The 18,682-nt window shown below is 33.0% G+C and overlaps 4 protein-coding genes across 7 annotated transcripts; 3 read left to right on the top strand and 1 right to left on the bottom strand.

Annotated features, from left to right (window-relative positions):
• Window positions 1-3,352: 3,352 nt before the first annotated feature.
• On the top strand, window positions 3,353-5,873 carry LOC111899617 (GDP-L-galactose phosphorylase 2). The gene is made up of 6 exons (XM_023895458.3): window positions 3,353-4,055; window positions 4,154-4,257; window positions 4,338-4,397; window positions 4,491-4,733; window positions 4,812-5,246; window positions 5,343-5,873. Exons 1-6 carry the CDS (start codon window positions 3,938-3,940, stop codon window positions 5,712-5,714), a joined length of 1,332 nt encoding a protein of 443 aa, XP_023751226.1. The 5' UTR covers window positions 3,353-3,937; the 3' UTR covers window positions 5,715-5,873.
• A 577-nt stretch (window positions 5,874-6,450) lies between these two features.
• On the bottom strand, window positions 6,451-6,960 carry LOC111899621 (uncharacterized). Its single transcript, XM_023895462.1, has 2 exons — window positions 6,947-6,960; window positions 6,451-6,748 (listed from the first exon to the last, which is right to left on the bottom strand). Exons 1-2 carry the CDS (start codon window positions 6,958-6,960, stop codon window positions 6,451-6,453), a joined length of 312 nt encoding a protein of 103 aa, XP_023751230.1.
• Window positions 6,961-13,144: 6,184 nt separating this feature from the next.
• Window positions 13,145-14,416, top strand: LOC111899616 (uncharacterized). Of its 4 annotated transcripts, none has more exons than XM_023895457.2 (2): window positions 13,145-13,257; window positions 13,976-14,416. In XM_023895457.2, the coding sequence occupies exon 2, from the start codon at window positions 13,988-13,990 to the stop codon at window positions 14,198-14,200; it is 213 nt and encodes a 70-aa protein (XP_023751225.1). In that variant the 5' UTR covers window positions 13,145-13,257; window positions 13,976-13,987; the 3' UTR covers window positions 14,201-14,416. The 4 variants fall into 4 exon arrangements, with proteins under 4 accessions (XP_023751225.1, XP_023751222.1, XP_023751224.1 ...); XM_023895454.2 differs by having other exon boundaries at window positions 13,153-13,257; window positions 13,982-14,416; XM_023895456.3 differs by having other exon boundaries at window positions 13,185-13,216.
• A 234-nt stretch (window positions 14,417-14,650) lies between these two features.
• LOC111899620 (stigma-specific STIG1-like protein 4) lies at window positions 14,651-15,217 on the top strand. Its single transcript, XM_023895461.1, has one exon. It carries the CDS (start codon window positions 14,651-14,653, stop codon window positions 15,215-15,217), a length of 567 nt encoding a protein of 188 aa, XP_023751229.1.
• The last annotated feature ends 3,465 nt before the right edge of the window (window positions 15,218-18,682 follow it).

Below are 18,682 nucleotides of genomic sequence, written 5' to 3'. Positions count from 1 at the left end.
GGGCTAGGGTTTGGGACAAAAGAGCTTCACCAAACACTCAAGAATCGGGACTTTATGACATATAAGACCATCACAAGCTTAGATCTGAAGTAGCATCCTCAGATCGAAGCTTCTATCTCAATTTAGATGTCATATCAACCACCACACATGAACCCATGAAGAAAATATCTTAAGGAAATGGTTCCTTACCCCTCGAATGAGCCCAACCAACTGTAGATTCCTGATCTCCCCAAGCTTCATGATACAAGCCTCCCATCTTCAAGCTTAAAGCACTAAAGATCCTTCTCCAAGCTCTAATTCACTCAACAAGGGGGTCTCCTCATGAATTTAGGGCTTCTGGAACTCAAGGAATGGTAAAGAGGCTGGGGAGAAGATATGATGTTCTTTATATAGGGCTCAACCCTCGAAATTAGGGTTTTCTCCACTCAGCACCAACTCGCCGAGTTGGTCACTTAACACGCGACCAGAGTCGCGACCCTACTCGCCGAGTCCACTCGTGGACTCGCCGAGTTGCCCTCTCACACTAACACTTTTAGCCCTTTAACTCTATTTCTGATATTCCGGGATGTTACACTTTCCTTGTTTGATATTTCGACCCTATATGCCTTGGGTATCACGAAATCCAAACTTAGGATAATTCCTTATGCAACAATTCTGATTTTAGGCACAAAATCATAATCAATTTTAGAAGAAGATGAAGAAGGAAGTGTTTTCCCGGATTTATCCACTCAACGGATAATGAGAACAGTTTACATCTTTTAGAATAACAAATTAGTCCTTGAACTTGCATCTTTCAAGAATGACAGATTAGTTCTTGTATTGTTCTAACAATGTTTAGTAAATACAAATGTGCACTCATACACCTCCTAACTTGTATTATAACTAAAACATTATTCTTGAAACACTTGTTAACTCCATTACACTAAAATATATTTGGTGATAAAATCACCAACACAAATAAAAGTAATGCACGATCATAACATGTTATAAATGTACTTTCACAAAGGTAATGAATATCGCGAACAATCTAGAGATTCACTTTATGTCAAAGAAAAATGGTCTTGTGCATTCATAATATATTTTTTTATTATATATAATTGTCCATGTCAATTTGTTATCATATGGGAAAATTTGTTAATGTTGTTGTTGTTGTTGTTGTTGTGTGACGAATTACGAGTTTTAATCTTTTTTGGTCATTTAGTTTTGCTTTAGACAAAAATACTATAAAAACGATTATTTTTAGTAGAAGAAAAAAACTATTTTCATAATAGATATTCTTTGAAAAATAAAAAAAACATTGTAAAATTAATATAAGATAATACCACCGTTAGAAATAAAAAATATACTAAGATAATAAGATAATATAAAAAAGTTAAAAATAATATAGTTTTCAAAAAATCATTATATTTTGATTTATTTGCAAAAATACTCACATTCTTTGGTGATCAGTTTATTGGGTAAAAATGTCAATCTACAAATAATTGTTGGTTTTAAGACTTAATTACGATGATTAAATCGTTAATGGGGTCAAAATATAAATATTTTTTTTCCTAAAATTTAACCTTATCTTTATATTGAACATGATGACACAGTTCCCGTTAGCTATACAAAATAATATTATCATTGTATGTTTCGCGTTTCATAAATTTTTAAGGAAATAAGATTTGAATGATTAGTTCTTACTTAATACGAGCAATCCAATACATCGTTTCAAATTATATGGAATGAATAGCTTAAAATTTTTATCAATGTAGTTGTTTGAATTAAGTTTCAATAAACTAAAACTATTTAAATTTCAAAGTTAGAAAAAAATAATTTAAAAAGTTAGTTTAATTAGAAGTCTGTTAAAAAACATAAAATATTATTCTTACAAGTTGCATACATTTGTTCTTCTTCTGTCTATATATACAAATATATTTCACGAACAAATCTTTTATATTTTAAAAGCAAACAAAAGATAAACTCATATTTGTTGGCAGCAATTACATCAACTCAAATACAAAATATGATGATACATTATTTATTTATAGTCATTTTAGCTAATGCCTCTTATGTGTTTTTTATATTTAAAACGGGTGTCACTTTAGATTAGATCATAAAACATAAATAATAAATAATTAAAATATTAATTGACGTTTAATGAACTCTTAAAAAAATATTTAATTTTATGAGTTGATGTCGTCTTCTAGAAGGTGATTGATTCCTTTTCTATTTTGATATATATATATATATATATATATATATATATATATATATATATATATATATATATATTACTTATGTTTAGCATACAAACTGTTAAATAAAAAAATAGCTGATAAAAAATATCGTTTAGTAAAAGTAGGTGCAAAATATAAAATGACTTAAAGGGGCATTGAAAGGAATGCGTTTTTATAATTAATTAAAGAGTATTTTTGGTTTTTTTTTTTAAAACACCTAAAAAGCTAGTGTATATAGTTTTAAAAAAAATTAGCTTAGCTTATTAGCTATTTTTTGGTTTGTCAAACATAACAATTTAAAAAAAACTCGAAAAATAAACTAGTAATGGCGTACCAAACAAAACTTAGGTGTTGTTTGTTTTTTTTAAGCAAAAATCCATAAAGTCTGCGGATCACCTCTTCAACCCTCTGGAGTAGAAGAGGTGGACCAAACGACTACACACTGTAATAAGAAGTGTGTTTGTTTTTTTAATATCTAAATGTTGCTGCAAATATTAAAAAATTAAAGTAAACTGATTTTATAATCCGAATTTTTTTTTAATATCGAAAATTTAATAATGTATAACATTTCGGCAATAATTTATGAAATTTCAACAAAAAATAATGACATTTAAACAAAAAATAAAGATTTTTTAGTATAAAATAATGATATTTCATCAAGAAATTATTATTATTCAATATAAAAAAACGAAAAAAAAAATTCAACAAGAATACATAAAAAAAAACGAAGAAAAAAACTGAAATAAGATTTCAACAATATGTAATCAATATTACAACAAGAAAAAAAAAATAGGTTGGAAGAGACAATACAAGTGCCGCGTTAAACAAAATACGCGCAACGGTTTTTCACTCCGAAGACTTATAAAAAACAAACAACTGCTGCGGGATAAAAGTGTTGCGCGTGTACTACGCCGCAACAACAATAAAATGTCTAAAAAGGTTTTTTCCATAAAAAAAAATGAACTTAATAGTAATAAATTAAGAAAACATTTGAGTAAAAAATAATATTATGCGATCCATTATCCAGATTCCAGGTAGTGAATAAAAATTAAAAATTAATTTGGAAAAGACGACGTCAAATGGTGCTGTGTGTTCTTTTCCCCTCCTCGAATTAATTTGCGACTAGCAATTTTAGTCCCACAAAACGAGAGCAAAATCACTCAAAGCCACTCAAACACTCCTCTCGTCACGGCCGAACCTCAGCCATAGAAACTCCTCGGACAACCTTCAACAGTTCAACTGGCGTTATCCGGCATAATCCCTATATAATCTAATCTCCTTCCCACCCATTCAATCCCATCCCCAACTCCAACAATTGTCTCCTGTGTCTACGATTCTCTCTTCCGGCTTTCTAATTCACTCCTTGGTAACACAGAGAATTGTCGTGTTGGGGTAAAACCCGGGATCATCAAGTTGTAGACACCACGGCTATACACGGAGCACAGCGGCCACTTGCACATGCCCAATCAGTACGAGGGAAGGGAGCTATAACTATTGAGAGTAACCCTTCTACGCACGGCGGACGTGGGGCTTTGCCTTCTGAAGGCGGCAGTCCCTCTGACCTCCTCTTCCTCGCCGGCGGTGGTTTTTACTCCTTCTTCGTTCCCATCGTAGCCTAGGTGCATTTTATTTAGTTTTGGGGTTTTTCGTATATACATATATACACAATTCGTATCAAGATCTGTTTGCTTGCCTTGCGTCCCAATTAATCGAAGAAGATGTTGAGGATCAAGAGGGTTCCCACTGTTCTTTCCAATTACCAAAAGGAAGAGTCAGAGGACGCCGGTGCGACCGGTGGTTGTGGTCGTAATTGCATGAGAGACTGTTGCCTACCAGGTGTTTGTTATAATGCTTTTCCTCGAGCTCTTTTTTCTTCATCTTGCTACAATTTCACTCCGTTGTTCATTCTAACGTATTGTTGCTATTTTATTCAGGGGCAAAGCTACCTTTGTATGCTTTCAGAAAATCCGATAAGGTTGAATCCAGTGACAAAAAGGAGCCTCCTTTTGCTTTCTTGGATTCCCTCCTCCTTGGAGAGGTAATACTGAAAGCCGATGATTTACTTTTTTGGGTTTTAGATCTCTTTCATTTTATGCTAAGATTCTTAGTTTGTTTCAGTGGGAGGATCGTGTCGAGAGGGGCCTGTTTCGCTATGATGTTACTGCCTGTGAAACAAAGGTAGACAGACATCAAGTTGTTTGTTTTTTTTGCATACAAATACAATAGTTATCATCTTCCCTAAATCTAATTATATATGCAATTGATTAACAGGTGATTCCAGGAGATTACGGATTTGTTGCTCAACTAAACGAGGGTCGCCACCTAAAGAAAAGACCAACTGAGTTTCGAGTGGATAAAGTTCTTCAGCCGTTTGATAGGAGCAAGTTCAACTTCACTAAAGTTGGGCAAGAGGAAATCCTCTTCCAGTTTGAATCAAGTGAAGACGATGAAGTCAAATTCTACCCAAATGCTCCTGTTAACATCAATAACTCCCCCAGTGTAGTTGCCATAAATGTAAGTTACTTTCATCTTCTTGTAATTGTCTAACAAACATATATGGTTTTTTTTTAATAAATCTATGTTAATCAATAGGTGAGTCCAATCGAATACGGACACGTGCTTCTAATTCCTCGAATTCTTGAGTGTTTACCCCAAAGGATCGACCATGAAAGCTTCCTGCTTGCACTTTACATGGCATCAGAAGCTGGGAATCCATACTTCCGTGTAGGTTACAATAGTCTTGGTGCCTTTGCCACTATCAATCACCTTCACTTTCAGGCTTACTATTTAGCTGTAACCTTTCCAATTGAAAAAGCTCCAACCAGAAAGATCACCGACTTCAATGGCGGAGTTGTAATTTCGGAGATTCTCAAGTACCCAGTTAGAGGTCTTGTATTCGAAGGTGGATATTCACTTGAAGATTTATCAAACGTTGTTTCTGATTCATGCATGTGCCTTCAAGACAACAATATACCTTACAATGTCCTCATATCAGATTCCGGAAGACGCATCTTCCTCCTCCCTCAGGTATAAAAGCTTAACAAACTATATATATATTTTTTTCCTGTGTTATGTTAAGTCATATTCTTTCTAATGGGAAAAAAAATATAAAATGAAAAACAGTGTTATGCGGAGAAACAAGCTTTGGGAGAAGTGAGCAGTGAGCTTTTAGACACACAAGTGAATCCAGCAGTTTGGGAGATAAGTGGACACATGGTGTTGAAAAGGAAGGAGGACTATGATGGTGCATCTGAGGAAAATGCTTGGAGGCTTTTAGCAGAGGTTTCTCTCTCTGAAGAAAGGTTTCAGGAAGTGATAGCAATCATCTTTGAAGCCATCTCGTGTGCTGTTGTTGTTACAGAGGCTGGAAGTTTGGGTGATGAAGATGAGCTTCGGGATGTTGAAGATGTTGATCAAGTTAGGGATGTGGATGGGTCCGGGTCCCACAAGGCGGGAATCGTAGCTGGGAAGCAAGAGTGCATGGTTCAGCACTAGGCATATGTTTGGTGTTTTTTATGTAATTTGGAGTGTTTGAAAGTTTAGGTTCACATTGAATAAAGGCCCTGCATGGGTTTGATTTGATTTGTTGTTCATGTGTTGGCTAGAGCTATTGTTGTATAATAATTTTGAGTTGTGGAAAATCTCTTTTACGGATTTTTTGTTTACCATGTGGAAAAGATGTTTTAACATATGTATTTCATGTGTGGGACGTCTGGTTTCACGTTTGGCTAGGTTTCAACATGCAAAACATGAATGACTTGACAATATTGGTTGTCATAAATGAGCCAAGGGTGTGTTTTCCTATAATATAACGACCTCTAATATTGTAGATGTTATGTACACATTCTCAACAAGTGGACCTTGAAATGTAAATCTTATTAAGAACGACAACTTTGATGTACATGATTGCATGAAGAATAGTGTTGGTCAATTTACATGATATATGTCTGGAAGGCCGATGCTCTATTATACCATGTGGTCATGCCACAGCGGTTATAAACTTACTAGGTTTTACACACCTTCACCATTTTGTTAAATTTTCATATCAGTGGCCACTTCCACCGATGAAGCACGATTATATTTTGAATCACTATAGATATGTATAGAAAACGGAAAGAGGGACTCAAATAGGTGTTATGAAATTTCAGCACTTAGAGTCGCTATTGTGGAAGAGATCCAAAAAAGAATAAATGACTTACTGATATGAAGAAAAAAACTTGTAGAAAAGTGGCTATTTAATGCCAATATAAATAATTGTGAATTTCGCCAAGCGATGAACCATCACCACCGTCTTTGCCACCATCATTTCCATCATCTCCACTAGCGCTAACATCGCCTTTACCACCACTACCTCAACTCCACCACCACCACCACCACTTCTGCCTCCATTGCCGCCGCTATCACCACCTTCTCCGCTACCACCATCTCTGCTACCTCTGCCGTCACCACCATCATCACCACCTCTTTTACCGCTACCAAAACTACCACCGCCACCACCTTTGCCACCACCATCGCCACATTCACTACCTCTATCACCACCAACATTTTAGTCATCGCCATTACTAGCACCAACATTGTCGTCGCCGTCGTGTTTTACTATCATTTATAAATCAACGTGGTTTGTGGTGTATCTACATCTACTTTATTTGTTTAGTATCATCTATGATAAATATGGTTTAACTAGTATTTGAGCCCGCGCTCTGCCGCGGGTTCTTACGTGTTTTTACTGCGTATTAGACATATAATTGATTAAACCAGTATATCATATCGCATATAAAACGTAAAAAGTATTAAAAAGGTGAGCACAAAAAAACTTTTCATAAATCTAAGACCAAAACAAAACAGTAAAAAATTTAAAATTAAGAAAAAAAGGTCTATGTTTGGATAAAGAAGCAAAGAAGAAAATCATATTGTTGAAAATTATAAATAAAACAAAACATTTGGTTGGATTTTGATTTGTGACGGACTTGGTTTGTAAAACAATAAGTAATAGGTTTTTTTTTTTTTTTTCTCAAAATGTCAAAGTATTAAAATTCTTGTGTTGTTTGATAATGTTTGTTTTTTTCTAAGTCAAGAGACTACTTTTGTAATTTATATGGATTGAGAATTAAAAAAAAAATGAATGAAGGGTCATTTCAGTAAATTTATATTCACCATTCAACGAATTCAATATAATGGGGGTAACACCGTAACAGTAGCAGCTCATTTTAACGGCTTCAGATAGTAAAACCCTCTTAATTACAAATTCTCTCACAAACAAAAGTTTACATTTTGTATATATATATTTATAACTAAGCGAATGCCTGTGCGTTGCGCAGAAACACATATATAGTTGAAGTCTTTACAAATATATGTTTTTTTAAATATAACGATAACGATGTTGTTAAATTTGATATAATAATTTGTATACTAAATTGATATAATATATTGATTATTTTGAATTATATGGTAATATATACATCTATCATAACTTCAGAATCTCAATCGTTAGAATGATTTCTACCTGCGAGTTATACATGAATAAAATTAAATATAATATATTGTTTAATATTATTTATAATTGTTGTTATTGTTAATTAATTTTTTAAAATTTATCAGCTTAATGTCTTAATCTATCATTATTGATTATTTAAAACATCAAACATTAGTTTTGATTTTAAAGGTAACAACATAATCATTTATATAGAGTTATTTTTAACTATTGTTATTGTAAGTTATTTTAAGCTACTTATTTAGAAACTTTTAACGATTATAAAAATATATTTAGGAAATATTTTACTTAAATTGATATTATAATTTAGTTTTTGCATTCATCACTACCATTTATCACTTTTAACTCTTTACAAAATATTATTTCGTTTTTTTAATTGGAACTGAAATTTATATTTAAGTTCACATTGTAATATGCAGAAACACCTATATAGTTGAAGTCTTTACAGATATATATATATATATATATATATATATATATATATATATATATATATATATATTAAATATAACAGTAACGCCGTTGTTAAATTTGATATAATAATTCGTATACTGAATTGATATAATATATTGATTATTTTCAATTATACAATAATACGTATCTATTATAACTTCATAATCTCAATCGTTTGAATGACTTCTACCCGTGGGTTAGACATGAATCAAATTAAATATAATATATGGTTTAATGTTATTTATAGTTGTTGTTATTGTTAATTAATTTTTTAAAATTTATTTGCTTAGTGTTTTAATTTCTAATTATAATTATTTAAAACATCAACCATTATTTTTTGATTTTAAAGGTAACAATATAATCATTTATATAGAGGTATTTATAACTATTGTTATTGTAAGTTATTTTAAGCTACTTATTTGAAACCTTACTGATTATAAAAATATCTTTAGAAAATATTTTAATTAAGTTGAGATTAGAATTTAGTTTTTGCATTTATCACTACAATTTATCACTTTTAACTATTTACAAAATATTTTTTGATTTTTGAAGTGGAACTGAAATTTATATTAAATTTGATACTGTAATGGTATATTTAAATTAACAATTTAAGTATTTTGTCAAAACTGTTCAAAAGTTGTAGCTTTAAACGGATAATGTTTTGCATAAAACAACATTTTAAATCTAATAAATTAAGTATATTATGTTAAAAGTTAAAGACATAAGTTTATAAGTAGAAGTACAGATATTATTTTAAAACTGAAATTTAGTTTATTAATGATAACACTTTAGGTTTGATATTTATTTAACTTTATTAATCAACTTATAATCATTATTAGAAAGACACTATAATTTATCACTTTTAAGTATGTACAAAATATTCTTTGGGTTGTTTAAGTTAAACTAAAACTGATATTTAAGTTGATTCAGTAATGTTATATTTAAATTAATAATTTATTTTTATACAAATTGTTCCAAAATTGTATATTTAAAATGATAATAGTTTACATTCAACAATATATTAAAACTAATATATTAAATATAATATGTTAAAAATTAAAAACATAGCTTTATAAGTAGAAGTAAAGATATTATTTTAATATTAAAATTTAGTTTATATATGATTAGACTTTAGGCTTGATATTTATTTAACCTAATTAACCAAATTATAATTATAATTATTATTATAAAAAAATTGAAAAGTCATGGGAGTTTCAAATGAATGTGGTGAAAGAAAAAATGATATAGGGGTTTCAAATGAATGTGGTGCTTGGAAAAATGCTTCTTTTATAAGTATATATATATATATATATATATATATATATATATATATATATATATATATATATATATATATATATATATATATATATATATATTGAAGATTGCAAACTTTTGGTATTATTATTATTATTATTATTATTATTTTTTTGTAGATATAGTGAAAAAAATGCAGACATTTATACTTCTTAGAAAACAATTAACACCTTACTAAAGACACATTATATTGTGATATAAGAAAATAAACATCGGTGGCACACAACAAAAGAAGAGCTTTTTATTTATTTATTACTTTCTAAAGCGTAAGATGTAAATGAACATGAAACACAAGTATATACCACGTAAAATCAGAAATGACTTTATTTCCGATATAAAACTCTTTTACAAAAAATGGGATCAACCACACATATTATACAATATCATGATATCTAGTCATTTTCTTAAGGATAATGACTTAAAAGGGTAATGTATTTTTTTTTTATTTTGTATATATTTAGTCACTAAACATTTTTTGTCTACATTTGACCATTTAACCTTTTTATTTGTCCCTATTTAGTCCTTATAATCAGATACTCCAGGCTAAGCATGAAAAATGACTTAATAAGGTAATATAATTTTTAGGTTGTACAACTTTAGTCCTTAATATTTTTGTACAAATTTAGTCCTTATAATCAGTTTCTTCAGATTTTACTCACTACAACCTACGTGAGACAACCATTAATGAGGTTTTATTATACGCGACTCGTCATTCACTTATATTGGTAACCTAATTTACGAATCGGTCAAATAATGTTTATTCCTTAGTTTTCTCCAAAAAGAAGAAGTCTTCGGCTTCGGTTTCATCGATCTCCATAGCAGACAACGAGATTGTAACATTCGCGATTTTTCCAGGTATTACGATTAATTATCTAAATTAAATTATGGGATTGTTTGGTTGGGCTTTGACCTTTGGGCCTTACAAGTGGGCTGAGGAAACTACGTACGCGAGGCGTACATTGCCACGTACGCTCAGCGCATTCGTGAGAATGAACCGCGGAGGCCATGCACGTACGCCCAACGTACGTGTGCAGCTCTTTAAACACTAAAATTTAGGGTTTACTCCCTATATAAAGAACATTATCCCTGTTTGTTAAGCCTCCCTTCACCCATAGCCAGCCATCACGAAAACCCTAGCTCATATTTGTGTGCCTTTGTGATTTGGAAGCCATTTAAGAGTGTTTGGGTGTTGTGTTAGTGAGAAGGGAATAAAGGAACTTGAAGAAGAAGCAAGGATCCACCAAGAGCTTGTAGATCCAGGAGATTGGTATCACTTCTGACCCTTTTGAGGTATCAATTTCCTTACTTGGCCATTGTATGTTTAGATTTGTTCATTTGGGTATTTTATGTCACCTTTTGACCCTATTGTTAAGAATGCTTGAGTATTGAGGGTTTCAAAGCATAAGAGCTGTCATTTTGGACTCTTAAAAGCATCTATGGTCATAAAAATCGGATCTTGATGGTTAAGCCACAACCATGCAAGTGCTAGTTAGTCTTGAAGTTTCTTAAATAGACCAAAATCATGTTTTGACCCCAACCATGCATGCAAGCACATAAAGTTTGTGACTTTATGGGTTAGGAGGTCTTAAAGGACCTGGATCTGCAATTTGGACGAAAGGACTTACTGGATTAAGTCATGAATGAAGTCCTTAGGAAGCTGACCACTATGTTGGGCGTACTCCCTGGTACGCCGCACGTATTGGGTTAACTCCCCGTTTTAGTCAAGGCCAGCGTACGCTGGGCATACGTGCCAAGTACGTCGTGCGTACGCATGCAAAGTGGATGTTTTGGGCTTTTGGGCCTTAAGAGAATGGGCCTGGACTTTTGGGCCCCGTAGCCCACTATGAAGTATGATTTTGGACTTGGAGATCTGAAACTAGAGTATTGGGCCTATTGGGCCATGATTGGATCCTTTGGAATTATTATATTGGGACTTGGAACTTTTTGGGCCCATTTGGAGGATAAGGCCCAATTCAGAGATTGGGCAATTAGAGGGCCCTTGGGGAGCCTTTGATGGGCCATAAGAGGGCTGGGCTTAATAAGACAGAATTGGGACTTATGAATGTTCTAATTAGGCCAAGGGGTAAAATGGTCATTTTCCCTAAATAATGTTATAGACTCTGATTGAGTGTTAATATGATTATGATAGCCGAGAGTCATCGGAGCAGCTGTTAGAGACTACTTTCCGCGAGATTCGACACACAGTTTTACGAGGTGAGTTACTTTCCACTAGAAGTGGGTATAAGGCCACAATGTCGGCCTACTAATATGAGTTCGTAGTTAGACAATTGTCTTTGTGATAATTGTCTGGTATGCTATTGGTTGTTATGTTTTATGTGCCAGTATGTTATGATTCTATGTGGTAGTGTTAGGGGTGAAATAGTCCCCGATATCCAATTGAAATAGATCGAAGGGGAGGCCAACACCCATATATGCTAGACAGTTATCCGGTTGAAATAGACCGAAGGGGAGGCCAACACCCAGATATGCTAGGCAGTTATCCGGTTGAAATAGATCGAATGGGAGCCCGACACCCATATATGTATGACATAATATGTTATTGTATGGTATGTGGTATGATGGGGAACTCACTAAGCTTTGTGCTTACAGTTTTCAGTTTTGGTTTTAGGTACCTCTTCGTCGAAGGGGAAGGAGCTGGCACGGTAGCAGCGCATCACACACACATATGATTCTGCATTTTGAGATCCATGGGATTGTACTCTGATATTATTATTATTATTATTATTATTATTATTATTATTATTATTATTATTATTATTATTCCACGACATGTTTTATGATGTTTGACTTATGAGATTTCGGGCTGATATAATATGAATGATGTTTTCAGTAAACAATTTTATAATCTACTTAATTTAAAATGAAATTTTTGGTCATGATTTTTGGGGTGTTACAGAGATTCTTTGTTTTGGAAGTGCAAATTCAAGTTGGGAGGAAGCAATCACAATGAATCTCGTTGTCGACTATGGAGATAAATGAAACTTTCTGCTAGCGTATTGTTTTGTCTCGGAAGTGCAAATTCTTTTAGTGTCTCCCTTAATTCTTTTATCATGGAAGTGCAAATTCGAGTTGGGATGATGCAATCCCAAAAAATCTCGTTGTCTGCTATGGCATATAAATGAACCTGAAGCCAAAGACATCTTCTGCTTGGAAAAAACTAGGGTACCAACATTATTTGACCGATTCGTGAATTAAGTACCTGATATAAGTGAAGGACGAGCCAGATATGAAAACAATTCATTAACGATTGTCCCACGTAGGATGTTGTGAGGAAAATCTGAAGAAATCAATCATAAGGACTAAATGTGTACAAAAATATTAATGACTAAATGTGTACAAACTGACAAACAGTTATATTACCGTATTAAATTATTTTTTCAGCTTAACTTGAAGTAGACGGATATAATGACTAAATGTGAAAAAAAAAAAACAAGCTAAATAGTCAAATATTGACAAAAAAATCAATGACTAAATGTATACAAAATGAAAAATACATTATTCTATTAAGTTATTATCCATTTTTTATTAAAAGTGAATCGAGTGATATGAAATTATAATTTTAATTGTTTTGATACCGATTACCAAACACCCAAATAAAGATTTTTTTTTGATTAGGGATTATAAGTGTCATTTAAACATAATTCTGGGGGTGTGATGTATATAATTCACTCTTTATCGAAGGGGAGAAGGCGAGGCTGGCGGCGAATTCTTGAAGGTGAGCCTCAGTGATTGCCGAAGTTTCATCGTTTTCAGGAGGTTTGAGCTTCTAGCTTTTTCTTCTTGCACATTGTTGATTAAGATTGCTTACCGGGAATATCTGGTTTAGTTGGTTGACTATTATTGGATGTGGAAATTTTCTCGTTTCGTAATCTCCTGAATTCGATTGTATGCGTTTTTGCTTCACTTTCTTTGTAGGATCTCTGATTTGCTATGATTCATTTTTTTTCCTGAAAAATTATATGTTTTAGCCATAAACGACCAGTACTTTGTGTTTTACTGAAAACCCTAATTATTTTTGTTCAGTTTTGGATTCAAATTAGACACCCTTCTACTTTGGCTTATGAAAATCAACGTTTGTTTATCTTCCCAGAACGTAGGAAGTAACATCCTGATAGGGAATTTGAACCCGCGATCTGATATTTTCAAGGGTCCAGGTTTCATTTCATAACGAAATGAGGGTTTTTTATTTTTAATGAGCACCAAGTGTTCGATCTATTACCCCAATGAAGATGGTGTATTTGTTGCTAACTTATTTGTCCTACTGGATATGCTAACTCCTTACCAAGTTAGAACTAGTAGTCTAGTACAAGTGTGGTGAATCCGGTTTCCATAATCACTGCTTGGTTGGATTACTCATCTCAGAGTCATGGTTACTACACCTATGTGATAACGTGTAGCAGTTAGGAAATGTAAACTGTTCACTTATTGTCTGTTCTCTAGGAGCTGTATCAAGTGTTGATTGATTTTGTTTCAGTTGCAGGAAGAAATGAAGAAAGGAATCCACCCTCAGATGCAATGGATCTCATATGTAACCCAAAGTGGGCGATTGATGCATGTTATGATGACCAAAATACACCAAGCTGGAAAAGTTTATCACTTCAGAGCAAGACGCCAGATGGCTGAAAGTGTTGGTCAGGTTGCCAAGTTCAAGCGTCGCTATGGACAAATGGAAGAGGAAAAAGAAGACGAGGCCAAGTAAAACCAATATTTCCCTTTTTGCCCTTACTTTAAATTTTCACCATAAACTTGATCTCGGTTGGGTTACTTGTTTTTACCCGTTAGTTACTTGTTTTTGGTTTACATGATCATTATTTAGAACCACCCATGTTTACCATTACCTAATCTTCACACTTCTCTTTTGTTGAATGTATGTATGCTATAAAGACTAAAGAGGGCCATATGAGGCTTTTAATCATGCTTTACTCACATGAAAATGGATATAGTGAAAAAAAAAAAAACACACCCACATAACCAATAACGTGTTTTCTTTCACACATTACATTAAATAATAATTACCCCCGGCCTTTAAACATGAACTCACCCGTGACTATTAGTTAGTTTCCTGTTTGTCATGATTTACCTCCTCATCGCCTTATAAATATGTTGAGAATGTTGACACCTTTTCTTTTCAAAGTTATGCATCTTGCAAATGGTTGGAGCAACCCATATTCGAATCAACAACCTCTTGGTTGTTGTATTTCTGTTGTATGTTGGTCAAGGGGAAGGTTATGAGGGGAACCGGACACGGGTCGTGGTGCCATGGGTTAAGCGGGTTAGGAGCCAAGTGTCAGGGTGCAGGGGCCGCCGTTGGGTTTGTGAGGAAGGTGGGTACTCGTACCCATCTCGGGTTAGAAGAAGGTGTTGTGATAACCGTTGTGTTGAGGTGACCTCGGATGTGAACAACTGTGGATTATGCGGGATTCGATGCCCGTTTAATTGGCAATGTTGCAGAGGTGTTTGTGTTGATACCAATATCAACCCGTTTAATTGTGGCCAGTGTTTCAATCGCTGCCCGTTTTTTGTTTTTTGTACTTACGGACTGTGTGGCTACGCGGGGTCCACACCTTTAAAGCCTCCAATTCTGTTTCCGCCTAATCCCCCGAAGCCTCCTAGAGGACGAGAACAACCCGAACCACCTGTTATTGTTGAGCCTCCAGAATTCCTGATGCCGCCTCTATATGATGCTCAACCACCACAACATGATCAACCCGTTTAGTTGCCCTTCTGCTAAATCTATTGCTTCTTGAATTCATAACATATCTCATCTTATGTGGTTAGTGTGTCTTGTTTCATGGCATTATACTATTATATATGAATAAATTTATTTTTTTAAAAAATGAGAGCTAATTTGTCTACGGCTCTGACAAATATTTGTTTATTGATTGAATAACAACATTGATTATTGAAATTGTTTATTATCTTATTATGTTTTGCTTGCTTTTCTCACTTGCGATCCCATGTAACCGTTACCCTTTTTGCGCGTTTGTCGTTGCCCAACATTATTGTTCTTATTGCTTTAAAGAGAAATGGCGTCTGATTATTCGGTTTACTTTTCAGTTGCGTATCTATCATCACGTGTTTTATTGATCAACTTTTTCATATATTTGCTCTTTTATAACTAATTCAAATATGACCAAATCTCATTAAATTTTATCACGAAATTACTATTTTTACTCCATGTTTCAAAGGAGGTCATCGAATTTTATCTTGATTGTTTGAATAATTCATTTCATTCCTTTAAGCCGACAAACCTTAATTATCATGTCATCGCTTTCATTCTATTATCTTGGTTGTTCTGTTCTATTGTGATTTCATCCCAACCTATCAAAGTTTTATGACAATAGTTGGGGTCACAACTCACAACATTCCTATTTGTGATCCATTGGATATATTGAGGAGTTAAACAACTTCTGATTCCTAATATAAACTGAACGTATCAAATGAGACTCCTATAAATATATATGTTGATTATCCATCCATTAACACTTTCTAGTGTTTTGTCCTATTTTTGTGAAAATGACTCTTGAGGGTAATTAACTTTTGCGTTTGTACTCATTTGGTCCTTTTTTTTTATATTCAATATACCATTGAACTTGTTGTTTGTGTTCACCATAATCCTTTTGATCGACTTTTGACCTGTGATAGCCGGTCAAAGGGTTATGGTGAACATAAACAACAAGTTCAATGATATATTGAGTACAAAAAAAAGGGACCAAATGAGAACAAACTCAACAGTTGGTTGCCCTTCTGAGTCATTTTCCCCAAAAAGTTAAATGAAATTAAAGTTGCAAAATTATCAAAGACTACAACCTTCTTTGGTTATAAAGTATATGAAGAGCGTTTTAGAGGGGTAACTTCGTTAAAACATGCTCTATGCTATGCTTACTGTGGTTAGCTGTCAACACCTCTCTTCAAAATGATATGATTGTGTATGAGAGATATATTTATCAACATAAACGTTTACCTCAAGGTATATTATGGTGATGTGTCTGCAAAAACAATATAATATTGTACATATTGATGTTGTATCTCATCTCATAAATTCGATCTTAAAGGTAAGTAAACTTAAAAATCACAACACTTGTGATTCCACTCGTTTGTAGACTTGTCTAAAATCCATGATACGATAAATCATTCGATTGGAAATGTAAACGTAGTCATGAGATTCCCCTAATAAATATTCAAGTGCATTACAAAGTTGTACATGTATGAATAGTATTCTTTCGTGGGTTATGTTTTGAAGAGAAGCAAGAATGAATCTCATAAAGTCATTAATATCAGTAGGAGATGACGTGAGATTCGCTGTAAATGAGTAAAAGGAAAATGACTAAGGAGGGTAACCAACTGTTAAGTTTGTTCTCATTTGGTCACTTTTTTTTTTGTACTCAATATATCATCGAACTTGTTGCTTGTGTTCACCATAACCCTTTGACCGGCTATCACTGGTCAAAAGTCGGTCAAAAGGGTTATGGTGAATACAAACAACAAGTTCGATGGTATATTGAATACAAAAAAAAAGGAAATGGACCAAATGAGTACAAATGCAAAAGTTAATTACCCTCAAGAGTCATTTTCCCTCTATTTTTTTGGATGATACAACTTTCAAAGCCTGTCTTTCACACAATGTAAACCCACTCATCGAGCCCGAGAGAAAGGAGACTTTTGTTAGATTTACACACATGTTTCCCTCTTATCCTTTTTTTAACTTTATAAATAATTAATGTGTTAAATAATCAAATAAAACTCAAAATGACCAACTTATATATAAACAAGTCAAAAGTGTTACCTCTTCGTATAAAATATAGTTTCCAAGGCCTGATTAATTAAACATGCATAGACACACATGTATAATCTTTCGATAACTTGTGTTTTAAGTAATAGGTTATCTGATATCAATTATCATCCATGTCGTGTTGCTGGTATCATTAAAAAGTACACAAGATCTAGTTGTAAAGTATTCCTGTTTTCATGAGACGAAAGGGTGAAAACGTTCTTACCATGAAAAAAATAGTACCAAGTTATTATTAGTTGTTGTTAATATATAGACCTGTTTATACTCATGTAATCATATAATTACATAATTTGCGATTTTGATAAGAGAACAATACAATAAATAATTTTTTTTGTTAAGGAACGAATTAACGGAGAAAGGTGTTGATATTTTTTTAATTTACGACGCTTGTTATTAAGCAAATAAAAATAACGGATATTGCAATTTTAAACAATTTTCAAGAATAAACATGAATCTCGAATCATATACATTATTAAAATTGACGAATGGGTTGAAATCACTACTTTACAAAAAGTTTTACATAAACTTTATTACTCAAGTCACTATAACATTATAATATTTTTTCAAAGTTTAATCCGTCTTTAAATAACCTCCCTCCTACTAAAGATGCTTCAAACTATGCATAACATTGATTTATTTTGGGGTATATAATCCATAACTCAATGTTGGGTTAAACTGATTATTTCGGTTTGAACTTGTTGTAATCGGTGTTTTAGTGTTTCAGTACAAATGGTTATTGCCAATTTAAATGTTTTAATAAAAGTGACATTGATCGAAGAGCTGAAACAAGTAGCCAGATAAGTTTATGGATTAGCATGACTTTTGACTTTTAGGTCCCATTTGATAGTTGTTGATTAAGAAAGCATTGACTGACTGAGTAAGAAACCGTATTGTTTGATTGTATATCTGACTGAATGTATTTGACTGATGAAAAATGACTATTTTACTCTACTACTTGAGTGTACATCTGATTAGACACTTGATTTCAAACCAAACACATACGGAAAAATGCAATAGCACCAACAGATGTCTAACATATACAATATATACTTACCACATCAAACTAATATAACCAGACTCTCTACTAAACGAGGGAGCAAAAGGCTTTTCCGGATAAAACTTATGTAGGGGTAAAATCATCCAAAGTAAGAGAATTATCAGCAACCTTGTGAAAGAAACATCCATTGTAGCCACTTAAAACCACCAACAACACATCATTGCCATTTACATATAATGATATATCCCAGGGGCATAATGCATAATCATAACAGAGGGAGCATCCAGACTTGAGTATAAACCAACTTTGACAACACCGATCAACCTTGTTGAGTGAATCAACAATTGTATACATTCTAATCCAACAGTTACATCCAACTATATCATTTCCAC

Source organism: Lactuca sativa, chromosome 5 (assembly GCF_002870075.4).
Source record: "Lactuca sativa cultivar Salinas chromosome 5, Lsat_Salinas_v11, whole genome shotgun sequence".
NCBI lineage: Eukaryota > Viridiplantae > Streptophyta > Magnoliopsida > Asterales > Asteraceae > Lactuca > Lactuca sativa.
This window is presented reverse-complemented; position numbering and strand designations above follow the sequence as displayed.

Coding starts and splice junctions, on each gene's coding strand:
- LOC111899617 (XM_023895458.3), top strand. CDS start 3,938: ATGTTGAGGATCAAGAGGGTTCCCACTGTTCTTTCCAATTACCAAAAG. Junction 4,258..4,337: donor ATTCCCTCCTCCTTGGAGAG/GTAATACTGAAA, acceptor AGTTTGTTTCAG/TGGGAGGATCGTGTCGAGAG. Junction 5,247..5,342: donor GCATCTTCCTCCTCCCTCAG/GTATAAAAGCTT, acceptor AATGAAAAACAG/TGTTATGCGGAGAAACAAGC.
- LOC111899620 (XM_023895461.1), top strand. CDS start 14,651: ATGGTTGGAGCAACCCATATTCGAATCAACAACCTCTTGGTTGTTGTA.
- LOC111899616 (XM_023895457.2), top strand. CDS start 13,988: ATGAAGAAAGGAATCCACCCTCAGATGCAATGGATCTCATATGTAACC.